This window comes from Cibotium barometz, chromosome 47 (genome assembly GCF_041138505.1).
Source record: "Cibotium barometz isolate CiBa-2024 chromosome 47, ASM4113850v1, whole genome shotgun sequence".
Classification (NCBI taxonomy): domain Eukaryota; kingdom Viridiplantae; phylum Streptophyta; class Polypodiopsida; order Cyatheales; family Cibotiaceae; genus Cibotium; species Cibotium barometz.
Window position 1 is genome coordinate 14,407,919 of NC_141092.1, and position 27,185 is coordinate 14,435,103.

Here is a 27,185-nt window from a genome sequence, read left to right on the forward strand (position 1 = left end):
GTACTTACATGTGAGGGCCGTGTGGGGAAAACACCCAGGTCACCCAGACCCTCTTAAAGGCATTGTGGAGATCCTTTAATGCATCAAAGTAGAGTTGTGTAAGATGATCACATAGGCCTCTCAATCAAGTGTCATAAGACTGCCTATACAAGTATGCTAATGAAAATAAGAGGCGGCCTCTCCCCTTTGATTGAATGACCACCTAAGAGATTAGTTACACTCATGGAAAAGTAATAAGCCCCACAGAGGTGCCAAGAAAGGGGGTCCTTCCTCCTTTGAATGTTCACCCTACAAAGGGATTACAAGGGTTGTCATACATGAAAAGAACTGGTTGCCTATCATATAGACCTGAACATGCATCAAACGGAAATCAAATCTGCTAATAAAAAGAGGTGACTTGGAGCAAACATGGCATTTCATGATGTGCCATAATTCCAAAATCTGGATCAATCATACAGAAGTTTAGCAATATGATATCAAAGGGACAAACAATGGCTAAGGCAAGCACAAGTGCAACTTGAAAGAGAGTTGATCCATGCTACACTGAGGTGAACATGAAATAATGCCGGTCATTGCACTTGCATACACTGTTGCACATGATTCAAGCATACAACAAACTTACACTAGCCTGCAGATTACCATCCGATTTTCAAGATATGTGGGCAGAGAGCACTAAGTATCTGAACTTACGTAAGTGGGTCAGTCAAGGCAGACCGAAGTGGCATTTCCATGGTCTCCTGGCTTTTTCTATGGCTGAAGGCCACAATCTGATTTCCTGGGTCCTTCTGAGGGTTCACTGCAGTCGCCTGCACAAGTGAGCTGTAGTGCTCTGATGTTGCCACTCCTATTGGTACTGCTTCTGGCACAGGTGAGCTGTGAGCAATCCTGCCTGGCTCATGACTGTAATTTTGGCTTTCCTTCATGAATGTGTCCTTTACACTTGTTTCTTTTGCCATGCCATCCCTGTAGTATCCAGGTGAGGTACCAAGTCCACTAGCCACTACTATCGTGCCATTTGGAGCAGCAGGATTACCATCGTCATGGCCTAGGATGGGTCCTACAGATGGTGGTGAAGAAAAAGAATTCAAAAAAGGGATGGCTGATGATGGGGCTAGAAACATTCCCAGTGATGGAGCAGATGATGTGGAGGCTTGTGATGATATTTCCCTATCAAATTTTGTCTTTTGAAAACCTTCAGAACTATGCAGACCTGCCACTAACTCCTGCCTGCCCTGCATTCCATCAATTTGTATGTTTGAAAGGGTTTCATAGCCTCTTTGACCAGGTAACCCACGATCAACTAATCTGGTCACTCCTTGATGAGGTTCAATGTCTTCACCTTCTCCATCAATATCCCCATCTTCTTCCTCATCTTCCTCTGAGCCATCACTCTGTGATCCACCACTACTCCCTCCATCTCTTTCTTCCATATCTCTGTAGTCCACTTCACTTCCCATTTCTCCTGGCTGCTCACTTCCTGCCCAATCCAACACTCTGGGAGATGTGTTTACAACACCAGAAACATGAGAGCTTCCATTGACAAATCTTTGGCCCTCATCAACCGAGCCCTCATTTCTGTCCACTGACCCCAACATCCCACTGTTGCCACTGCTGAAATCTCTGTCTGAGTTTGGTAGGAAGTGTTCCCTATCCGCAGCACCGTATGGCTGCCCATCTACGATACCTACGGTTGTCTCTGACCTAAAGTTTCTCACCGGATCACCTCTTGGGGGGGCTCCTGGTGACCCACCTTGATACACACGGGAAAAGTGCTCTTGGTGCATCAATCTAGCTGACAAGGCATTGAAAGTGACATCCATCCTCTGTGAGGAAACTCCACCCAGCGTAGTCGAATCCTCTACTCTGTCTTGTGAAAAAAATAATAAAAGTATTAAATTCTCTCTCTCTCTCTCTCTCTCTCTCTCTCTCTCTCTCTCTCTCTCTCTCTCGGGACATTTAGTTTCCTTGAGTTTTGAATGTAATGGTACTTTTGTCTCATAGGCCACTTTGGCCTCTTGTAGACGTTAATCTCTCTCTCTGTCTCTCTCTCTCTCTCTCTCTCTCTCTCTCTCTCGGGACATTTAGTTTCCTTGAGTTTTGAATGTATTGGTTACTTTGTCTCATAGGCCACTTTGGCCTCTTGTAGACGTTAATCTCTCTCTCTCTCTCTCTCTCTCTCTCTCTCTCTCTCAGGACTGTTTTAGGACTTTTTTAGTCCTTTTTGTCTTACTTTTGATGAGACACCATCAGCTGTGTACTATGTTTTGGTCTCATAGGCCACTTTGGCCTTTCGCAGAAGTTAATATATCTTTCTCTCTCTCTCTCTCTCTCTCTCTCTCTCTCTCTCTCTCTCTCTCTCGGGCACTCGATCTCACAGTGGCCAAATGGCCGAAGATAGAGAGGCCCTAGGTCATGGTGCTATCCCATATGATACGCAGCAAACCATCGGCGGTCCCACATGATGTTATCCTGGCAGACTGCGCTGCAGCACCCATGGTAGTAGAGGCACTCTTCCAAACAGCCACATACATGCACAGGATCAGGCCATGGCCCCCTGGAGACTCCCGAAGCTCGCCCTACAGTCCTCCCAGCAGCTAGCAGCAGATGGGCACAAGTCATGGTATAGCCGAGTATGCACCTGGTTCACGAGGCAGGGACTCACGATGGATCGCCTCCCGCCACTCAAGTAGTATGAACCCATTCATCAGGCTGTCTCAGGATGATAGGAACCGGGTGATCAGATATGATTTATTGGGACTATACATCCAAGACTCTCACACAAACCGCAGTACTACATGGATACTTTCATGAGGCTTACAAAGGATGGTTTCATACTAAGGGCCAGATATCTTGACATATGCATGTCACATGCCATGCAGATTGCAGTGGGTTAGTTGCAGGTGTCATCGCACTGCCTGAGGATAGAGATAGGGAGAGCCATGCAGATACCTCGTCAGGAGAGGATATGCACCATATGCCAGAGGGACGTCGAGTCAGAGGAGCACTTCATATGCAGGTGCACCGTATATTATGAGATCCAAGAGAGGCTCCACTGTCTCTTCAGAGAGGAGTTTGGACCCTTATCCAGGATCATGGATTATCCACATCAGCAGTGCCTAGGCCTCTTCCTCCTGGAGCTTCATCGCCACAGAGACTCACTAATTAGAGAGTCGAAACCTCGTGGGATACATCCACCCCAGCACATATCATTTGAATTTTCATTTCTTTGTTGAATTAGCATTTAGGGGATGCTTTAGGCATCATCTCATACACCATGTACTTTTGGCCTCATAGGCTATTTATCCCTTCTGCAGATATTCATAGACCACAGTCCCTCCAAAGAGCCAGACGTGCTCGCCCATTGAGAGCCAGACCATCCAACTTGCCAGCTCCAGATCTGGGACATATTTCGGTGCCATAAGGATACACCACCATATGTGGTCGACATTGATGCTCTATACTCCATTCATGAGGAGGGTGATATATTTTAATCTCTGCCCATTTCATTGTATATACAGGGCTCACGTAGTACATGGACCCTCTTTCTTTTGGTAGACGATTTTTTCCATTTTCATGTGTTCTTTACCTTCTACCAGTCAGCTGCAGATCATTGACATTCTTCGATGACATGGAGAGCTCCCATCCCAAGCAAGAGATAGTACTAAGCCCTCCAATCTGTGTTGGAGGAGGATGGCATCATTAGCTGAGTCTTGCTATACTATCTATCCCACATAGTGACATTGTGTATCAGCCATCTGGCTCTCACAGCACTATCAGCTAATTTCTTTTTTTCAGTTTTAACCATTGCTCAGTATTATTCTCATGGATTTATCGTACTATTTTTTGGTCTCATTGTGACTTAAGCACATTGTTAGCTTGGATACTCAAGAGGACCTGGCGCTCACCCACTCAGCCCTTGGGAAGGACGAAGATGGCCTTCTACAAAGATCATCTTCTTCACTTGATGGAGGATAGCTTTTTCACACGCCCACGCTACATGGACACACATCTATCATTTGGAGTGAGATGTGCGATTGGCCAGATCCGCAACTCATCCCACCAATTAAGTGGAGACAACCAGATATGGAAAGGACGGCTGCACCAGAGGATAGGATGTGTCACCTTTGCCATACAGAGGCCAAGACGGAGGAGAACTACATATGCCCATGTCTGGTATACTATGAGATCAGAGGGAGGTTCCACTGCCTCTTCCGAGACGGGTTTGGACCACTCTCTAGGATCATGGACTTCCCGAATCAAAGATGCCTACGGCTCTTCCTTCTGGAGCTTCGCAAACATAGAGAGTCACTATTGCGTCTCAGACCACTAGAACCTACCCGAGGATCAGCACAAAGAGCTCCACTGATTTCTTCTAGACCTGAGCTTGAAGGGTAGACCCACCCACCCTACCTCGACTTGAGGCTAATGTAGGAGCCTAACCCAAACGAGTGACACTGGACATGAAGGAGATAGCACAGGCAGAAGCATAAACAGTAAACATATGAGAGAGTGCAAAGGAGATTGAGAGAGTTGGACAAGATCACCTTTTATAACAGCAGTAAAGCTTTACAATGGCAATGGCTAGCAACTGGATGTTGAACTATGTGCAAGTGGATTGAATGAATGGGGAACTCCTTATATAGTGCATCAGTGAGCTGACCGACTGCCTCTAGGGCTGGCCGACTGCTCACAGGACAAATAAATAGGAGAAATACAATAAAATGTCTGATAAATGGTAAAACCCCAAAACATTGAGATGCACAATTCTAACACCCCCTCTGCAGCTCATAGTGTGCAAGAGTCGGAAGAAGATAAGTCGATGAAGATGCAATCTGTATCACTATCTTGTGTCGTGTCTTTGCCTTTTCTCTGAGATGAAGCCTTGCCCTTGGTCTTGTCCTTCTTCTTGGGCAAACAATCCTTGGACAGATGTCCTCTTTTCCCGCAAGAGAAGCAGCGACTCCGACCTTTCTTTTGAATTGAGGAAAGTGCCTGGTCAGAACTATTGACGGACACCTTCAACTTGCCCTGTGAGATGAGAACGGACTCCTCCTCCAAAAGTAGGGAGCTAAGATCATCAAAATCCAACTGAGTGGATGTGACCTAGCACCGCAAAGATCGAGAAATAACATCATAGTCCGGAGGAAGCTTGGTGAGGAGAGAAGAGGACAAAGCAGCACCCATAGCCAGTAACTGGTCATGGATAACCATGGCCTTCATGAGAAAAGACTGCATTCAAGTGCCTTCAGAAAATAACAAACCGTAGAGCTGCCCCTGCAAGGGAACTGCCCTCATCGATGAATCTCGTGCAAAGAGATCCTCCAACTTTGACCATACCAGATGAGCACTAGAGAGAGTTTGCACTGCCGATGAGACCTCCTCGATGATGGTCCGCACAAGCACAGAATGCGCCTTCGAGTCCCGATTCTCCCAGTCTTGTAATTCCACAGCAAATTCATCCTCCTGGTCCTGAGTCCACTGCCTAGAGTTTTGAGAACGCTTGGGCTTCCTTTCAGTACCCTGAACAATGTCCCACAAACCCTTGTGGATGAACCAGATTTGCATCTGAAGCTTCCAATGAGCGTAGTTGGTCCTTTCAACTTGTCATCTTTGTTCGTACAGGGGGGAGCCATATCCACAGCAACAAAGAACAAATCTCAGCTCTCAAACACTTCTCTCACAGCCACCAAAACTGGCCGGATAGCCTCTGTAGGAGAAAACGGAGCCAAAACACTTCAAGATCTGCCTCTGAAGAGCAAAACACAGCCTGTAGGGCTGGCCGACGGCAACCAGAAGAGGGCTGGACCAGAAACGCAGCAAGGTACTGAAAACGCAGCAACTGTATGGAATGATCTGCAGCCGGAGAGGTGATGGAGGCAAAACGCCGGCTTTGAAGTTGTGATAAAACTCCTCCCAGGGCATCTCCGTAAACTCCTTCAATCCACATTTTCCAACCACTAAGCATGCTTGTTTGGTTCCTTGTACAAGGTGGATGAGAGGTAGTCGAACTTCACCATTTTGTCAGCTTCGGTTGCACTAGGTTTGAGAGAGAGAAGGTGAGGGAGAAGTGGGCAGATTTGCAAGGTTTGGAGCAGCCTGGACCTAAGCGAATGATACCATGAAGGAGATAGCACAAGCGGAAGCATAAACAGTAAACATAAGAGAGTGCAAAGGAGATTGAGAGAGTTGGACAAGATCACCTTTTATAACAGCAGTAAAGCTTTACAATGGCAATGGCCAGCAACTGGATGTTGAACTATGTGCAAGTGGATTGAATGAATGGGGTGAATAATGGGGAAATAGTGCATCAGTGAGCTGGTCAACTGCCTCTAGGGCTGGTCGATTGCTCATAGGACAAATAAATAGGAGAAATACAATAAAATGTCAAATAAATGGTAAAACCCCATAACACTGAGATGCACAATTCTAATAGGACAGAGCCACTGAGCTATGCAAAGGTCGATGTCCTCAACCCAGAGGGCCCCTCCCACGCCTGCACCACCATAGGAGGATCAGGGCCATCATCTTACACCATCACAGGACTTCCTCATATCGGCTTAGCTTTACCACTCTGAGTGCCATGTTGCATCCCCATGCAGGGATATCTTAGGATGATATGCAAGCCTTATGCTCTTTGTACATGGATCAACCCTAACATCTCAACTTTAGCATTTTAGCTTTGTCATTTTCTTCATTTTAGTACCCACGATGATGTATTCCATGGACATGATGTAATCCTTTTGGTCTCATAGGTCATTTTGGCCTTTTGTAGACGTTAATATAACTCTCTCTCTCTCTCTCTCTCTCTCTCTCTCACACACACACACATATGCAGATGACAGTCCTCATTTTAGCCTCAACTGAGGGATCGCAACGATATCTAGATGCTGAGGGATCGCAACGATATCTAGATGCATTGCAGGCTTTTTGCAATGAGAGGGGCCTCACAATAATCTTGGGAAGACCAAAATTATGCTTTTTAACACCTCCTATCTGGTTGCGGCCACACAGACAATTCTTTCACATATAGAAGAGATGAGGTTGTGTTGGTCAAATCATATATAGATCTAGGGATCACTTTCACTAGCCCTATCACCAAAGCATCAAAATACAAGAAGTTGATATGCTTGTAAAACCTGTGGATACTCATCCACCCACATGGCATCCATAGTCGAATAATTCTTGACCTTGACAAGGTACTCCGTAAAGAAGTTCTCATCCACCCACATGGCATCCATAGTCGAATAACTCCGTAAAGAAGTTTTCATCCACCCACATGGCATCCATAGTCGAATAATTCTTGACCTTGACAAGGTACTTTTGTTATGAAAATGAGAATTATGGAGTTAATTGTGAAATTATTTGATATTTTATGTGATATTTATGGTACGCTCATTTGCCACATGGTCGTGACTGGCTACGCATGAGAGCGTGGAGCAGTGGTCGCATCATGTTGGGCGGATAAGCGAGATTTAATGTGTCTTGTGTTTTTGGTGAGAAGATCGGTGCACGGAGTAGCGTGGGTGCGATGGATTTTGGCCAGCGCGCGGCCGTCGTATTTTGATGTGCAACGATGGTCACCCATCCATAGTTTCATTTAATTTAATTGCTACAATTTTAATGTAAATAGACTAGCTTGGAAACCAAGTCACTTTTTGATATTAATGGCCCAAAGTGGAATGTATCAAGCTATATATATATACCTAGATGATTCTAGGAACATGCCCAAATTCACCTTTTAGGAACGTGCATGTTATATACTCATGGTAGTCAACCCACAAGACTATATAACTATCAACTCCATTATGCATAGTATGGACTAGATACTACAACATCCCCACTAACATCATCAGTGTCCAATAGTGGGTGTAGAACTCTGTATCAAGATATGCTCACACACGCACTCCATACACACACACATAAGAGCATATATTCACACAAAGCCCTTCGTACTGAGTTTCTGTCAAACCTCCTGAGATGCAGGGCAGACTCAGCCATAGTGAAGCCTAGCACTAAGGGAAGTAGCAAATAGGAAGAATTAGTACAGCAAATAAGTAGTTGATAGGGCAAATGCACTGCTAAAGATAGAAAGAATAAGCACAATATCAACTGGCCGCAACTCGAACGAAAACTTCGCAATGTGAAATCTGCATGTCTGCTAATACGGCTGAATTATATACCTAGATGAATCTAGGTACATGCCCAAATTCACCTTTTAGGAACGTGCATGTTATATACTCATGATAGTCAATCCACAAGACTATATAACTATCAACTCCATTATGCATAGTATGGACTAGATACTACGACATCCCCACTAACGTCATCAGTGCCCAATAGTGGGTGTAGAACTATGTATCAAGATATGCTCTCATACACGCACTCCACACACACACACACACACACATAAGTTTGGTTTTCAAACACCGGTTGCACTCCCATTCCGGTGTGACTCCTATCCCTCTAAGGACGGTTGGTTTCTAGCCTCCAAAAGCGATCGGAAACGTCTCCCACACACACAGTGGATGGTATTGTTGCAGCCACGGAAAAACTTGACCACTCCCACTACGGTGAATTCTTACGATGAGAGAGAAGACCAGATCCCAACAGAAACTGTTTCTTCGACAACGATTCCAGAAGCCAGGTCATTAGTGATGACACGAACGCCATGTTCGGGATTTATGCGCATCATAGCTCAACAAGGGGAACAAATGCAGACACGTACGGCTTCTATACATGCCTTGGAGAAACGGATACCGCTTCGAGAAACCTCATGAAACCAAACCAGTCCAATGAAACAAAATCCCGGAACACTCGGACAACAGACAAACAGCACAATGCCAGAAACAAACTTTGTGATGCAGCAGAAGAACCATAAACAATCACCAAAAGCACACAGCACTGAGCTGGAACTGCCGGCCCCCCCTAGGAACTTCTTTATTAGACAGCACAATGCTAGAAACAAACTTTGTGACGCACTAGAAGAACCATAAACAATCACCAAAAGAACACAGCACTGAGCCAGAACGGCCGGCCCCCCGTAGGAACTTCTTTATTCAAAAGAATAAACTGTTACAACAGACCAAGATGCAAGTGCAATCCAAGCTCAGCACACACTTGCTCAAAGATCTCGGTACCAATCAACACTATAAACCAGTACAAATCAATCTTGAAACAGCCCCATAACCAATGGCTAATCCGGAAAAGAGAGAGAAAGTGATGTCATGTTGTATGACCAGCACTCAAGAGTGAACACCAGATTTTCCACAAAGCTCAGCAAACACTTGCTCAAAGATCTGGGTACCAATCAACACCATAAACCAATACAAATCAGCCTTGAAATAGTCCCAGAACCAGTGGCTACTCCAAAAAAGAGAGAGAAAGTGATGTCCTGCTGTACGACCAGCACTTAGGAGAGTGAACATGCCAAACAGCTGCTGCTGAACTGTACGACCAACACTACAGGAGAGAGAACCCGCAAGGTGGCTGCTGTACGGCCAACGCTCAGAGGAAAACAAGAAACAGGCTGCTGCCCTACTGTACGGCCAGTCGCTCTAGAGAGGAAGAGAGAGAAAATTTTTCATCTGCTGCCCGCCACCCTGTCCCTCATACGCATCCTTCCTCCTACTTTTAAAGGAGTCAAACAGTCCTAAATATGCCCAAAATATCAACTTATGTGCTTTTCCAACTTGTTGGCCAAGTTATGCTAGGCACCTCCCTCTGTCGAGGGATCCAAGCCCAAAATATTAATAAGTCCAGCCACACTTTTAATGATGTGTGAACCCGTTGACTTATAAACCTTATAAGCCGCCTTAATGAAATAAAATCCCATACTGCTCATGTTCTGTAGCCATATTTCAGGCCAAACTTTGTCAGTAGATGCTTCAGCTTTCTTCTATGGAAAATCCCCGTTGACACCTTGGCCCCATTCAGTGTGTGGAACACTGATCAAGACTGGTGAAGGGACCAAATGGTGACACCTCGACAACCATTCACCCCGCCTTCCCCTCCGCCAATCATCACCCCTTCCCAAACCCCTTCCCAAATCCAGGTTTCGGATATCTCCATTGAGGAGTTAACACAACATTCCCATGCATTACATGAATTGCAGCTCTGGGAGGTAGGGCTTCGAACACAGGCGGCAGCCCACGCCGCCACACTAGAGGACCAACGTTGACGCATGGAGCACAAGCGATAACTTGCAGTTCTCAACGCAAGGACAGTACCCACAACTTCTTGGACTCATCTTCACAAGAAGGTGAACGTACCGGTAAACTCGATCCCACAACTCTGTTTCTTGGATTCATCAGTTTGAAGCCTACTTTGCTGCTGGTAGGAAGTCAGACATAGAGAAGGTGGTGTTAGCTAGTTGCTACATCGAAGGGGAAGCCATCTCACGGTGGACTCATTGGGCCCAAGTCAATTCCAAATATGGAGTTGCTGACTACCGATGGGACCAATTTGTCACTCGTCTCAGGAAGTGGTTTCTACCGCCTCATTATCTTGAGCGACTTGAGGACGAGTATAGGGATTTGCACAAGAACGTGCCACCTCTCCTCCAATTTGCAAATAAAGTCACTCACCTAGCTTTACAGTTGCAGAAATTGGATGCAAACAAAAGAGATCAATTCCTCTACGGTTTGGACATGCTTTTGACCGGGCACTTTCGCTTGCGCAAAGTGTTGGGGTGAAGTATAACAACGGAAAACCAAAGACCTCCGAGCCCAAAGTAGCCATGGCCATTGCCTTTGGCAAGGGCCAGAACCAGACCCAGTCAAGGTCTATCCCAGAAACCTCTGGCTCCATGAATTCGAACAACGGACCTCACCTTACTCCAGACCATAAGACTATGGCCGGCAAGACAGGTGGTAAGATCAGACCTGAAGTGCAAGAACAATACAAGAACAAGGGGCGGTGTTTCTAAGGTTTGCCCTAAGAAGACCCCTGTTGAGACACAATCCCGGCCTTGACAGTTGTCGTGGTGGGCCAGCCTCCCGCACCAACCCCCCAAGTTGTCGCTAGTCCTCCAGCTGGGTTGGTGCCATTGTTAACCGGGAGCTCGAAGATGGCTAGAACAACAACCATGACCCAGAGTATGAGCGAAACGAATTGCTCAAGACTTTTGGCTACATAGGTAGCCAAAGAGCCGTTGTCTTGTTTAGCAACGACAGCACAAAGGACGTGGTCACAGAACAAGCCACTCGGCGAGCGCGTTTTGATTGACCTCGCTAGATAAGAAAGTGGAGGGATTTAGCACGGGCATGACAATGAGCATCAAATTTGAAGCTCGCCAGGCTAAATTAGTCATCCAGGGCACAGAATTTGTGGGGGATTTCATGGTTGCCCTCTTGTAGATGCAAACGTAATCTTAGGAATCCAGTGGTTTCACAAGTTCACACAAGACATTGATTGGGATCAGCACACGTTTCGGATTATCCAAAATGTGTCAAAGATCCCCATGATCACTAAGTATCAACCAGGGATACCTAACTTTCTGGTCAGTAGCCATCTCCAAGTTAAACAAGAGATTCAGAAAGGCGCACAGTGTGCAATTATTTATTTTCAGACTACCCAAACAGTGACGAGTGCTTCGGGGAAGTACAAGGCCCTACATGCCCGGTTCCAGAAGATCTTTCTTCGGGACAACTTACCTTTCAAACTTCCCCCATCTAGACCAGAGGACCATAAAATTGAGCTTCTCCCAGGTTCCGAACCCCCCAGTAAATTTCCATACCGCCTGAGCAAGGCCATGGAGACGGAGTTGGATCGTCAACTCCACGAACTATTGCAGTCTCGTTTCATACGTTCTAGTGTGTCTCCACTCGCAAGCCTGATCCTTTCATGAAAAAGAAGGATGGATCCTCCCAGCTTTGGGTAGATTATCGAGCGCTCAACAAGCTGACGATAAAGAGCAAGTTCCCTATGCCTCGAATTGATTATATCTTAGAGAGGTTGAATAGAGCAAAGGTGTTTTCAAAAATTGACTTCAAAAGTGGCTACCATCAAGTAAGAATTGTGGAGGGGGACATCCCCAAAACCGCATTCCGAACTGAGCAGGCCCACTACGAGTTCGTGGTCATGCCTTTTGGATTAACAAAGGCCCCAACTATGTTTAACCGCATGATGATGCGGGTTTTTAGGTACTTGATAGAAAAGTGTCTACATCTTTTTGGACGACATACTGATTTTCTCAGCGACGAAAGAGCAACACGACATTGACATCGAACAAGTGATGAAATTGCTGAAAAGCAACGAGCTTTATGTCAATGAGAAGAAATCGGAGTTTTATTTATACGAGGTTCACTACCTCGAATAAATAATCAGTGCCACAAGCATCCGATTAGATTCTACAAAGGTTGCAGAAATCCTAAATTGAGAGATCCCGAAAACAACATATGACATTAGATCGTTTGTGGGTATTTACCAGGCATATTCCACCCATATCAACAAGTTTTCCGAGATCTTGGAAGCTCTAACTGATCTTCTTAAAGACATCAAGACTCCGAGGTAAAATATTAAGATGACCCTTCAGGGTTTACGGGCTTTCAAGGACCATGTCCACACCTATTGATCACTTAGCCGACTGCTGTATGGAGCCCCTGCTGCCAACTGACAGGCCCCATACCCTCCTTCATGGACTGTCATGCTGATGATGATGATGCTGATGGTGAAGATGGTTCTTCCAATGCTGATGGTGATGGTAATGCGATGAAGATGATGCTGCCTATGCTAATGACACTGATGATGTCCTTAACTGATACTTTAATCAAGGATTAAAGATGTTCATGCTAAGGTTTACGCCATGGCACGAGCGTGCACGTGACATGCCCTTCTGCTAAACTTAATCACGAGGTGGAGACGCTGTCATCCTTTCTCCCTGGACTTCTATTGAACTGCTACTACTTACTGACTTTGACTTCTACTGACTCTGACTGATGTTTTTGATCTGAACACTTCACTCCTGATCTCCACTTCCAAGTCTTTGATGAAGAACTCAGCATCTGTTCACTGTTGTCCCCATGCCTGCTTTCCCTTAACCTTGACACAACGGTGGGTCACCTGCCGGAATTGATAATGCCTGTTGCGAGGCCTTTGGAACTGATCTGAGAGCTTACTGAGGTATTGGGTCTGCTTACCTACCCTCAAGGACTGCTTCCTCTAGCTTCGCCTATTGCAGACCACTCCATCTGCTACCTTGCTGCATCCTTCCTGTTGGAACTGTGCACCTTCCTTGGGACATAACTTAGTGGGTTGAGCCTGAATGCTCTGATACCAATGTTGCATGCACGGAAGCCTTGCTGTACTGATTCATAGCCCTAAGATTACTTAAGAACATTGATGCTAATTAACTTAGATTAAGACACAGAAGAGAGAGAAGAAGAGAGAGATTAGGTGTCAGGTTTTCTTTATTCATATAGTACAAAAAGGTAACTGATGTTTGTACATGATTGAGGCTTGTGGTCAGCCTATGGGCTGACCCTCCATGGATGAATGATGGCTAACAAATGACTTATCTTCTGCTGAAAATGATGCAATGCTTACATATTATGCTGAGTTCAGAGTGTCACCAGGCTGGACATTTCCCAGTATGAAAGGGGTCCGGTGGACTCCACGATGTCTAAATATTTGGAAAGTACAAGCTTTGGGAATGGGGGATTATCCTAGAATACAAAGGACCACACTCCTAAAATTTAGGAGAGTTGCTATTTTTGGCCCGACTAGAATGTCTACCAGTTGGGATATTTTTAGAGATAAAGTTTATGGAAGGACCCATCTCTTCGATTGGGACATGTGGCAAGAAAGTGGACCAAAGTGGGACACTTGTTAGAAAGTGGATCAAAGTGAGACAAGTGGCCTCACACTTGTCACTTCAGCTATTGTGTGGCTCTCCACTTGTCATGGTAGCCTTCTCTTGCCATTTTAGCTCATGGGAGGCCCAAGTCTATAAATTGGAGTCCTCTCTCTTCATTAATAGAGGCTCTCTTGTTGCACACTAGCCTCTACCACCGTTACAGGCTGCCCTAATGATGGCTACTCTCTTTCTCTCTCTCTTGAAGGCTGCCCATGAAGAATACCGGCTGTTGGGGACTGTTTTGGAGGCTTCCGTCGCGAAGAAATACTGAAGGCAAGGGTATTTAATCATTTACTATGATTTCTAGCCATTGTACTTGTTGTACCAGCCCTTGTACTTGCTGTACCAGCCACTGTATTGGCTGTACAAGCCCTTGTACCAGCTGTACCAGCCACTGTACTGGCTGTACCACCCCTTGTACTTGTTGTACCTGCTGTACCAACCACTGTACCAGCTGTAGCAGCCACTGTACTGGCTGTAGCAGCCCTTGTACTTGTACCTACTGTACCAGCCGTTGTACCAGCTGTACCAGCCACTGTACTTGCTGTACTAGCCACTGTTCTGGCTGTACCAACCCTTGTACCGATTGTACCAACCACTGTACCTATTGTACCGGCTGAATGGAGAGCTGAACCTGTTGTACCAGCTCTATTGCATGAAGACCCGTGGTTTTTGGGGAAGAATCAGTACCCACACGGAGGTATATGGATTATATTGTTGGCTCGGCATTTCTACAGCCTGTGTTCTGGCTTGGTAGCCTCGTGTTGGGCTGTGTTATGGCATTTGTATATGGATAATCCGGCATCTCCCGTGGGGAGAGTAAGGCCCTCAAAGCTTGTACATGATATTATTCTCCTTGGGTAATAAAATACTCCAAGGGGGGGGGTCAACCCATTCCGGCCTCTATGTGGTGTCACATGTGCAAGCTCCATTTTCAGCATTTGTGGATGTTTTGTCCAGCTTTATGTTTTATGCAAAGTGATGATGGATATGTGTTAAGGCTGTGGCCATATTTAAATGTTTTAATATGCATTGATGGTATCAACAAGTGTGTCAAAGGCCCTAGTCCCCTAGGCACCTGCCGCGAGTTACACTTGAGGCTGCAGTCGGCCAACATATAATGATGTCCACCACTTCTGTTGGACACATATATCATAACTGCTGCATTTGTACTTTTTGCCGTGTCCACACTTGCTGGTCACTTAGCTGACTGCTATATGGAGCCCCTGCTACCAGCCGACAGGCCACATACCCTCCTTCATGGGCTGTCATGCTGGTTATGATGTAGATGATGCTGATGGTGAAGATGGTTCTTCTAACACTGATGGTGATGGTAATGCTGATGAAGATGATGCTACCTATGCTAATGACACTGATGATGTCCTTAATTGATACCTCAATCAGGGATTACTGATGTTCATGCTAAGGTTTATGCCATGGCACGGGCGTGCACATGACAGGGAATCTATTCTTAATTGTTGGCTTATTGAGCACCCTGTAATCCCACATAAGCGTGTGGACTTATCCTTCTTTTGGACAAACAAAATGGGAGCAAAAAAAGGGGAGGATGATGGTAGGATAAATCCAAACCGGAGTAGCTGGGCTAATTGCTGCTCCAGCTCACTCTCCAATGCCTTAGAAAGGCGGTAGGAGAACTTGCTTGGAGGTTCCGAACCAAGAACCAACTCGATGCAATGGTCCTCATCTCTACTGGGTGGGAGGTCGTCTCGCAACATGATGTTGCTGTATTGAGACAAAAGACCAACTGTCCACTGCTCCATTATGGGGATGCTATTTGAACTACATTAGACTGAGTGCACATATAGTAACGCACACTCTGCTCCTTTTCTAATGGCTCGTTGGGCTTGAATGTGGGAAATGGGTGGAATTCCAGGAATGCTCCAATCCCCACGAAACATGATGGGCTCAGGAAAACCTTCAACGATAGTGAAAGTGTCATGCCTCCAATCACGAATGGGTGCATACTGTTTAAACCACTAGATCCCGAGGATCGTGTCACACCCTAAAAGAGGGGAGACAATAAAATCCCACTGGAATGTGGACCTCTGAACCTGAAACTCAAACTGTTGAGCTTTATGATAAATGTGTGTATGCAGACTAGGGGTAAACCCGTCCACATCGAGGTGATCAGGAACCAGGGTACAGCTCATCTTGTTTGCCAACTGTGGAGAGATGACATCCTCAGAACTAACCATGTCAAAGAGGACAATGAATTGTTGTCCCCTTGCAGTGCCATAGGCACGGATGAGAGCCTTTGTCTGTCCCTCAGCCTCACCCTCACCCTCCTGCTTATCATCAAATACCATTGGTGGTACTAAATTCAAAGCGGGCAAAAGCTAAACGGCATTAGAGGCTGATGGTGGAGGTGTGGATGGGGCTGCTCAGTTGCTACTGTGGAGATAGATGCCTTAGTAGACTTTTCAGCCTGGAACTTAGTGCAACGGTTCTCCATCCTGTACCATGTGTTACACGCGGAAGCTTCATGGAGTCTTCTTTCGACCCTGAACACCATCTGGGAACATGCTGATGCAAAAGAGAGAGAAGAAAGAGGAGAGAGAGAGAGAGAGAGAGAGAGAGAGAGAGAGAGAGAGAGAGATGAGTATTCAGTATATCATAAAGTACAAAAAGGGTACAATGTTCTTGCAGCCCTTGGCTGCCTTCCATGAAAAGGTATTAAACCTAATCTAATCCTAGTCTATGACTAAAGCTGTGATCCAGCCAAGCAAGGGGCTGAATGCTGAAAACGATGAGCTTTATTGCCTTTTATAGGCTAGGAAAGACATTGAACTGGCATACTGCTGGTCGGCCAGCTCCTGGACAAACAATATTCACCTTGGTGCAGCTGATTGGACAGACACCTATATATTGTGGCCGACAACCCTCCACGTCCACCAATAGTCAAATCGCTTGCCAAATCAGCAACACCTGCTCCTAAATTCTGGTTCTGATTTGTTTTTATTTGGTTGCTCTCCTCAGGACTAGCTCTGAGTTGAGCCAGTGCATGTCTTGCACATGACATCCCCTCTGCTAAACTTGATGCTGGGATTCCAATCTGTATTCTTGGATGACTATCATCATCCCATTCTATTCCCGGAGTCCCCTTGTCATCCTTCCTACTCTGGCAACCTTTTCCCTGAACACCTTCCCGATCTCCAAATCCACTCTAACTCTGATGAAGATCACTCTGATGAAGATCTGTGCATCTGTTCCATCCAGCCCCCATTCCATTCTTGCCCTGTCCCTGAACACTATCTCTAGTCTTCTTTCCTGAGAAATGAGTCTATCACTCACCCCTTGGAGGATCAACCTCCCCTGGAACCGTTGCCTGAAAGCCTTTCCTGGTGTGCCCCAAGTGGCACTCGACTCACAGGACTACCATCCCCTTAGGCTTTGTAGAACACCACTCCATGTCTTGTGTTCCTTGCCTCGGGCCTCGTACTTGTGCACTTTCCTGTACCTTGATCTGGGACTGAATCTGTAACATGCGGAAGCTTCGGGGGAAATCGATAACTTCAATGCTCAGAAAAAACAACACACTTGTCCGACGAAATTAATGCACAAAACTGAAAGTAGATGTGCAGAAAAAGAGAGAGAGAGAGAGAGAGAGAGAGAGAGAGAGAGAGAGAGAGAGAGGGAGGGAGAAAAGGACACAGTATTGGGTCCCGAATACCCTCTGTAGGGCCCCCACCACGAATGGTGTATTTGCTTTTATTAGAAGGATGCAAAACTGAAACAAAAGACTGAACCTGAACCTTCTTGGCTGAGATAGATCTCTGCCCTTGACCTTCAATCCTTCACCCCTTCTGCGTTAGCTAGTCCTTGGCTGTCCTGGCCCTTTGATCAGCTTTAGCACTTGGTGAATTATGAGATGAATGGACTGAAACATGCAATGGGTATTTATACCCCTCTAGGATGCTTGTCGGCTAGAATAACACCAGTCGGTTGACTGAAAAATACTCCACGACCAGAATAACCAGCATTAAATGCTATAAAATCTGTGCATCACCTAAATAAGCTGCTGGCCATCAGGCGCCTCAGTTTCTGGTTGCTGGGCAGCCTGTGTAGGCTGCCCCACACCTAGCCTACAATCCTCTAGGGCTGTGTGCCCTGTCGGCTGCCTGTCCAAGACCCCTAAGGCTGTCCTACTGTGACCGCTCCCTACAGGAGGCCTACAAATCGAAAGACAAAATACACATTTTTAGATCACTTAACTAATATCAACAATGGACATTGCGTGGTTAGCACTACCACTCAGGGAAAAACTAACCAAACTAGGAAAGCTTCCTGAGTATGGTTAGCATAAACATGCTTTGTTACTGCTCTCCACAAAACTTGAAGAAATCTTTGAACTTAATTTAGCAAATTTTAAGTTTACACAAATAAGAAACATGAGGCACCTTGTACAACAAGTTCAGGCCAGTACAACAAGTACAAGTCCTGGTACAGCAAGGACAATTTGGTACTGCATGCACAATTCAGGTACTGCAAGTATAGTTCAAGTACTGCAAGTACAATTCCAGTACTGTAGATACACTTAATATACTGGGCAAGTACAATTCAAGTACTATAGGTACAATTCAAGTACTATAGGGACAATTCAAGTACTGCAAGAACAATTCAAGTACAACAGGTACAATTCAGGTACTGGGCAGGTACAATTCATGTATTGGGTAAGTACAGCACACATGTGCAAGTACAACAACAGGTGCAGCAATCGTACAGCAGGTACATGGCAAGTACAACACACATGTGTAGGTATAGCAGCTGGTACAACACACGAGTAGCAGATACAAGAAGGTACAGTAGTCGTACAGCAGCAAGTACACGGCAAGTACAGCATACGAGCAACAAGTATAGACAGGTACAGCAATCGTGCAACAGGTACAGGCAAGTACAAGTTGGAGGCGGATACAGAACAAGCGGGTTTTAGCAGGTTGGAGGCGGGTACAGGTACAGAATACCACACATGGGCAGCAAGCGATGGAGAGAGAGAAGCTGGCCACCACCCACGTGGGGAAAAGTACTAATGTTCCCATGCAATAGTTGATTTAAGTATTATTAAACTTTAATCAAAGGTTAGTTTATGGACACCCACACTAGAAAATAAATGTCCAGCCCAAATTTTAAATGTGTGTGAACAAATTTACTAATAAACATTAAAGTTAACGATAGTCACAGGGGACGGAGGGGACGGACCCTTCGAACGGGGGGACGCCGTCCCGGGAACACTCTGGGACAGGGACGGACGGACGTTCCCAGCTGGGCGTCCCTCACAAGGGACGACGTTCCGAGGACGGATCCAAGAGGGGACGGATGTGGGGGACGGTTGCATGGGAATGCCTGCAGGTTACTGTTTGGGCAATGGTCACATTTTTTACCTTTTCTTTTGGCTGTTTGGGAGGGGCTTTTCATGGGCCTTTAGCCTTGGCCCATAGGCCTTGAGCCTTTGAGGCTTTGGGCCTTGGCCTCTCTCTTGCCTCCCTCCCTATAAGAAGACACACACACACACACTCCCTCACACTTCAAGCTTTAGCTTCACACACACACACTCTCTCTCTCCCTCAAGCGGCAAGCCTCAAGGGCCAAGGTCTCAAGTTTCAAGCTCTCACACAAGCAAGCTGTAGCCTCTCAAGACACACACTCTCCCTCACACACACACTCTCTCAAGCTTCACACACACACACACACACACACACACACACATCCTCACACTCAAGTTCTCCCTCAACTTTCAAGGCTCAAGCCTCACTCTCTCTCCTCTTTCTCATTTTGTTGGGATGACAGAGGATACCCCATACAGGTACTCCGATTTGTCTCATAGGCCGAGTTCGGTCTTTTGGAAGACGTTAATAAAATCTTTCTTTCTTTCTCTCTCTCTCTCTCTCTCTCTCTCTCTCTCTCTCTCTCTCTCTCTCTCTCTCTCTCTCTCTCTCTCTATCAAGTGACAAGGAGGCATCCATCATCCATGGCATCCTCCTCGTGGCAGTGGCTCTTCAAGTTCCAACTACCCGTAGAAGGACGACGGGATGGACATGGTGGGATGAGGTCAATCACACCCCATCCCCTCATGGAGGTGGTGCACAGCCATGGACATGCAAGCTTTGCCCGTATAGGTGAGTGGGTGGTACTGACAAAGTAATTTTTAAGTGCCGTTCCTACCCCCGTCCCCGTTCCCTACATATGGCCGTCCCCCGTCCCGTCCCCGTCCCCGTCCCCGTCCCCCGTTACCGTCCCCCGTCCCTTGTGACTATGAAGTTAACCATAGCTTATGGATTTTACATTTTAAAAGGGCCAAATTGGTAATACTTACCACCTGTTCACACGCCACACCAATGTGTCAGCACAACAAGCAGCACTCCCACGATACACTAGGGCGTCCCCATCCAGTGTACTAGCACGGCAAAACAGGAAAACACACGCGAACAAATCATGCGAAAACAAGTTTATGCATGCAGTCATAAATGCATGTGCACATGTAATGGACGAAATCTCCCTTTCATGAAACTTGTACAGAAAGTTCCTATTGGGCACAAAACTGGTGCGACAGAAATATGAATATATGTCCTAGTCTTTCTATGGAGTGACAATCCCATAGGTAAGACGCCATCCTGGCCATACACGGGTGGCACCAACAGGCTCCCGTCCATACAGCACGAAGCAAGTCACACACACGGGTGGCACAAAACTAGTTCCCGTCCATGTGAAGCAGCACTTGTGATATGCAGCGGAAGTCTTTGTATTGGTTGATCCTGTCACACAATATGCTCACACCGTCTTCTGTATCCTGAGTTTCGTGAGTTTAGCAATCCATTTCATTTACTTCAAACTTTAAAGAGATGAGAGAGAGATATGAACACTGTACACCAGATTGGGTCCCGAATTACCCACTGAAGGGCCCCCTATCCCGATAACGAGATAGTATTTGCTTTATTACTTTAGAGAGAAATGACTTTGGACTGTAGATAAGCCAAACGCAAGATCTCAGAGGATCGGAGTATGGCTGATCTATACACTGCTGTAGAAACACCTCGATGACTTGATCTCGAGCCTATGCACTCCTCCCAAGGGCATGAGGAAGGGCTGCACACCTGAGGCTCAAAGAAGAAGAAGGTGGACTGTTCTACACACTGTTAGAATGCTGAAAACACATATGAATGCTGAGTTACCTTCACCAGATGACTGCTGAATGTGTTGATGATGCAGAGAATGCTGGACACTGATGCAAACAACTGTTTCAGGGCTGGAAACTGTTGTAAACTGTTGCTTCAAGGCTGGATTCTGCTGTGGACAGAAACGCATGTGTGTAGGAGTGTTGATGGACTGAAACGCAGCAGCAACAGATGATCTCAGGGCTGGAAACTGTACGGCTGGAGCAAACGCAGCACTGCTGCTCTGCTGGACCAGAAAACGCAGGTATGCAGGCTGAATGCTGCTGGTTTTCAGGCGTGGAACTGAGCTGAATCTGGGGGACTGTAAGGGACTGAATCAGGGCTGCTTTTGTGCTGAAAACAGGCTGATTAGAGGCTGAGGACAAACACCTAGGGCTGGACTGAAGCTATGGTTCTCAAGGGCTGGAGAAGAAAGCTTATGGGCACTAGGGCTGGATTAGTCTTAGGCTGAAAGCAAGAGAGAGGAGAGCTCTTAGCACAATGAAGACTGAATGAGCAAAAGAGGCTCCAGGCAAGCCTATTTATACTAACTGGAGGTTGGTCATTTAATAAAGTTAATATTTATAAATGCCCAATAATGCAAATAATGATAAATAAATACTAATAAATATGGGAAAAATACCAGATAAATCCCAGTAAATTCCCTAAGGCTTTGGGGATGTTCTAAATGATGCACAGGCATATGTATGCATATTATGCAAGATGCAGAGTGCTTTCTGATGCAAACCCTAAGGCTTCTACTGACTCTACATGCATGAATGATTCTCTCCAAGTGGGTTAAGGGACTTGACTGACTGACTGACCCACTAGGCTGAGGAATGACCTACGTAGCTCGTGCCTGACTTATCCTGGACTGAGGATGTACAATGGGGTCACGGCGTACGACAAATATCATCCTATTGGGTTCTAAAACTGTACAAATGCTGCACTTCTGATGATGAGCCATCTTGTCACCATGCACTGAGTGCAGAGTGCATGTGACATTCCCTCCTGATTAGCTTGGCGGCAGGTTCATGGCTTCCAAGTAGTCCGCCAATAACTGGGGGTACTCCTGGAAGAACTCCTCGTCGAGCCATACGGCTTCGTGGGTGCCTCGATCTCGGAACTTCGTATAGAACTGACGAATCCATCGACCGGAACCATGCTTCCATCGATGAAGAAGGATCTGTTCAGGCTCAATAACTTCTGCCTCGTCTACAACGTCTGGCTGCTGTTCATCTGAAACATCAAACACTTCTGGACCAACATATGGTTTTAGCCAAGAAACATGGAAAACATCATGCATTGTCCAACTGGCAGGCAACTTTAACTTCATTGAGACATCACTTATCTTCTTAACTATTGGAAAAGGGCCAAAACTACGGAATGAAAGCTTGTACGCAAATAGACCCAATCCCCTTCCTTGAAGTGGACATCTCGTCTAGATTTATTTGCCTGTCTGCTATATGCTTCCTGAGCTTTGGTCAAGCGGTCTTTGACTGACTCAATAATCTCGGAAAATGCTTCCGTGGTTTTATTAGCCTCTAAAGATGGAGACACCATTCTCGTCAAAAGAGAAGAAAAACGGCGACCAAAGGCTGCTTCATATGGAGTCCGTCCGACACTGGATGAATGCGTGTCGTTCAAGATAGCTTGGACCAATGGAAGATAGTGCTCCCATTTGGACTGCTGGTCATGACAGTATGACTTGAGGACATCGAAGGCCAACTGATTATAAATTTCTGTCTGGCCATCTGTCTGGGGATGGAATGCACTAGACAACTGCAACTTAGTTCCAAAGTTTTCAAATAATGCCCTCCAGAAATGCGAGGTAAACTTGGAATCTCTGTCTGATGTTATGGTGCTAGGCAAACCACAAATTGGATACCAATGCTTGAGAAACAGACGTGCTACGTCCTCGGCTGTGGCCGTATGCTTGCATGGGATGAGCATGCAGAACTTACTGAAGCGATCCACAATGGTAAAACACTGAGTGTTACGGGATCCAGTGGATGCTGGTAGAGGCCCTACAAAGTCCATAGATATGTCGATGAAAGGTCCGTCGGGGATAGGCAAAGGTTGAAGTAAACCTGCCTTCTTTGTATGGGGAACCTTGACTTTTTGACAAATCTTACAGGCTTGTACATGTGCATAGACATCACGCCTCATCTTTGGCCAATAAAAGGACCGTTCTAATTTCTCGAGGGTACTGTTGATACCCCTATGTCCTCCAACTAAGGAGTCATGGGCATCGTGGAGAAGAGCGGAACGCTTTTCTCGAGTAACACAGAGACGGTTCTTGTAGAACAACCAACCGTTCTGTACTGAATAGTGGCCAGGCTCAGAAGTGAGGGCCAAACTATACTGAGTACCAAACTTAGGGGAGTCGACATATTGGTCTTTCATACTATCCAAGTCCTTTCCCGTGATTTCGAGAATGGTAGCTTCTTGGACTGCCTGGATGCTGGACTTTCGACTGAGAGCATCTGCTACTGGGTTATGCTTACCAGGGATGTATTCAATCATACCTCCAAACTGTTGGAAGATTTGACTCCACCTGGCTTGTCGATCACTCCACTGGGCACTTGGCATAGTCTGAAGCCACTTAAGTGCTTGGTGGTCTGTTTTCACTGTGAAAGCCTGTCCATAAAGAAAAGGCTTCCAATGTTTGAGCGCTGTGATCACACCCAAAAGCTCTTTGTCATATACCGAATAATTCTTTTCGGCGACATCCAACTTTCTGCTGTAATATGCCACGGGTCTATTGTCCTGCTGGAGGACCGCACCTATGGCTACATTGCTGGCATCGGTGATGACCTCGAAAGGTTCGTCCCATGATGCTAACTTTAATACAGGTGCTTCTGAGGCAGCTTTCTCGAGTGCACGGAATGCATCAAGTGCCTTACCTGTAACTGAGACTTTCTGCTTGCGAGTCTTCACCCCCTTGAGCAAGTCGGTAAGAGGTGCTGCAAGGTTGGAAAACTGATGGACATGTGTGCTATAGGCCTGACAAAGACCTACGAATGAACGGATTTCTTGGGCGGTCTTAGGAATATCCCAATCTAAGATCTCCTGAACCTTTGATGGGTCCAGTCTAATCCCATCGGAACCGATGATGTAGCCCAAATACTGAACTTCCGTAACACCAAAGATAGACTTTTTGGCGTTTATGTAGAGCTGGTTATCTCGCAAAAGTTGCAAGACTTTCTCCACATCTTTCTCATGCTGCTCCGCAGTGGCTGAGAAGACTAGTATGTCATCAAGGAATATGAAAACACACTTCCCAATGTGGACTGCGAAAATCCTAGACATCATCTTATTGAACATTGCGGGTGCATTTGTAAGCCCAAAAGGCATGACTACGAACTCGTAGTGACCACGCTCTGTCCTGAAAGCTGTTTTTGGAATGTCAGCTTCAAAAATGCGGACCTGATGGTAACCACTCTTGAGATCGATCTTAGTGAAAAACTTAGCACCGTCTAAACGCTCCAAAATGTACTCTATCCTGGGCATAGGAAACTTATTCTTGATAGTGAGTTTGTTTAATGCCCTGTAGTCTACACAAAGGCGTGCAGACTTGTCCTTCTTTTGGACAAATAGGATAGGTGCAGCAAAAGGGGAGAAAGAAGGCCGAATGAATCCGGCTCGGAGAAGCTCAGATAACTGCTTTTCCAACTCGCCCTCTAAAGTCTTGGAAAGACGATAGGGAAACCTGCTAGGAGAGTCTGATCCAGGGACCAAATCAATGTGATGGTCCTCAAGGCGAGAGGGTGGGAGACTGGGTGGGAGATCGTCCCTAAGCATAATGTCCTGGTGTCTGGATAGGAGGTCTGCTAACTGAGGGACTGACGATGTAAGGGATGCTACTAATGAGGGAGGGGCTGTTTGAGCACGAACATAAAGGAGTGCTCCTTCTGCTCCCTTGCGGATAGCTCGTCTGGCCTGGAGATGTGAAATCAATGGGATGCCAAGAATGCTTCTATCCCCACGAATCATGACAGGCTCAGGAAAACCTTTACAAATAGTAAAAGTGTCCTGCCCCCAATTGGGAATAGGCTCATACTGACGGAACCACTGAATTCCTAAGATCATGTCACACCCTAACAGAGGGGAGACCATGAAATCTCGTTGAAATGAGGCCTTCTGAACTTCAAAGGCAAACTGCTGTGCCTTCTGGGAAATGTGGGTGCGAAGACCAGGTGTAAACCCGTCCACATCCAAATGATATGGGACTAAAGTGCAGTTCAATTTATTAGCCAACTGGGGAGAGATGGCGTCTTCAGAACTACCCATATCGAAAAGGACTACAAACTGTCGGCCCTGGGAGCTCGGATAAGGCTCTTCTGAGCAGCATCGCTCTCACCCTCCTGCTTAGCATCAAATACCACGGATGGCATAGGATGCATGGAAGGTAAAAGTTGAACTGCATTTGAGGTAGTAGGCGGGGCTGGAGGAGCTGGGGAGGCTGTAGCAACTGTGGCAGAAGGAGCTTTGGCAGCTTGTGCCACTTGCCATTTGTGGCAATCCTTCTTACCATGCCCTATAATATGACAGAAAAAACATCTATTTTCTGACTGATACTTCTTTTGCTCCTCTGGAGGAAGATAACCTCCAGTAATGCCTGCTTTAGCCTTTTCATCAGGGGTTTTCTTAGGTTCTTTATCCTTCTTACCCCCTGAACTGGAGCTATTACTACTGTCCTTCTTAGCATCTTTAGAAGATGCGTTACCTTTCCCTGACTGTGCAGCTGATTGCTGCTGCTGGGGTTTGGTACTGGACTGAGATGTCTGCTTGGGCTTGCCCCCGTTGAGCTTCATTTCTTCGTTCTGAGTGAGAGTCAGAGCCCGGTCATATGTACTTGGTTCAAAGTTACGAACTGTGAACCGAATGTTGGAGTCCAATCCACGAATGAATTGCTCCATCTTGGCCTGCTCAGATAACCCTAACTGCTGTGCTAAAGTAATAACCTTACCGGAAAACTGAAGCACTGGTGGGGAACCGTTCTGTCTAAGTCCATAGAACTCGTCTTTCAGACCGGTCATGTACTGGGACGGGAGAAATCTGGTCTTCAAGTCATGGACAAAGATGTCCCAGTCAAAGGCTGTGACACCTGTGGCCTGGTCAGTATGAATACTAGACCAATGCTGCCACCAAGTGACTGCCTCACCGGTGAGATGGGGAGCCGCTAAGTGGACTTTGTCTTGTGGGTCTGTGATCCTAGCTAATGGAAAATGAGCATTAAATTGATGAACAAATTGATTAACTGAAGAATGATCACACTTACCATCATACTTGCTGAAATTCGGTTGACTGCGAATGATGGTGGTTGCTGCTGCGGGCTGCTGGCTGGTGACACCTATGACTGGGGAGACTGAGGAGAGCTACTGATACCTCAAGTGTATGGCCTCCTTTTCCCGTTGGTGTTCGAGTAACATACGTTCTCGATCAAGCTCACGTTGGTGTTCCCGAGCGGCGAGTTCAGCCTGACGCCGGTCTTCGTCGATCCTGCGTTGGGCTTCCTCATAGTCCCGTCTTTCTTCTTTTTCTCTTCTCCTTCGGGCCTCGTCCTCTCTCCTTTGTTGTTCCATCTGAAAGACGAGGGAGATGTAGTCGGGTGCTGCTGGAGGTGTAGAAGAACGTGCTGCTGCTGCCTCCAAGAGTTGGAGACGCTCCATGAGTAGCTGGTTCTGAGCTCTTAGAAGAGCTATGGTGTCTGCTGGAGGCGGAAGAGCAAGGTCTCCTTCGGGGGAGACGTCTTCCGGCTGATGAGTACTCTCTCCTGTAGACATGATGCTGAAGTCGGTGGTCGTGCCGGAACGCAATCTAACCATCCGAGGATGCCCCCACGCTAGGATACGGTGTGTGTGGACTATCTGAATCTGATACCAATGTGATATGCAGCGGAAGTCTTTGTATTGGTTGATCCTGTCACACAATATGCTCACACCGTCTTCTGTATCCTGAGTTTCGTGAGTTTAGCAATCCATTTCATTTACTTCAAACTTTAAAGAGATGAGAGAGAGATATGAACACTGTACACCAGATTGGGTCCCGAATTACCCACTGAAGGGCCCCCTATCCCGATAACGAGATAGTATTTGCTTTATTACTTTAGAGAGAAATGACTTTGGACTGTAGATAAGCCAAACGCAAGATCTCAGAGG

General features: G+C 46.3%; 1 protein-coding gene across 5 annotated transcripts in view; it reads right to left on the reverse strand.

The window, feature by feature from the left end:
- The window catches only part of LOC147611393 (uncharacterized), a 93,336-nt gene that overhangs the window by 55,201 nt on the left and 10,950 nt on the right, over window positions 1-27,185 (reverse strand). For 3 of the 5 annotated variants that reach the window (XM_086784475.1, XM_086784474.1, XM_086784470.1), the window contains one exon: window positions 691-1,867. In XM_086784475.1, the coding sequence (XP_086640601.1) occupies window positions 691-1,820 (1,130 nt within the window). In that variant the 5' untranslated portion in view covers window positions 1,821-1,867. The remainder of the gene's footprint in view (window positions 1-690; window positions 1,868-27,185) is intronic. The other 2 variants (XM_086784473.1, XM_086784476.1) reach the window with 1 other exon arrangement.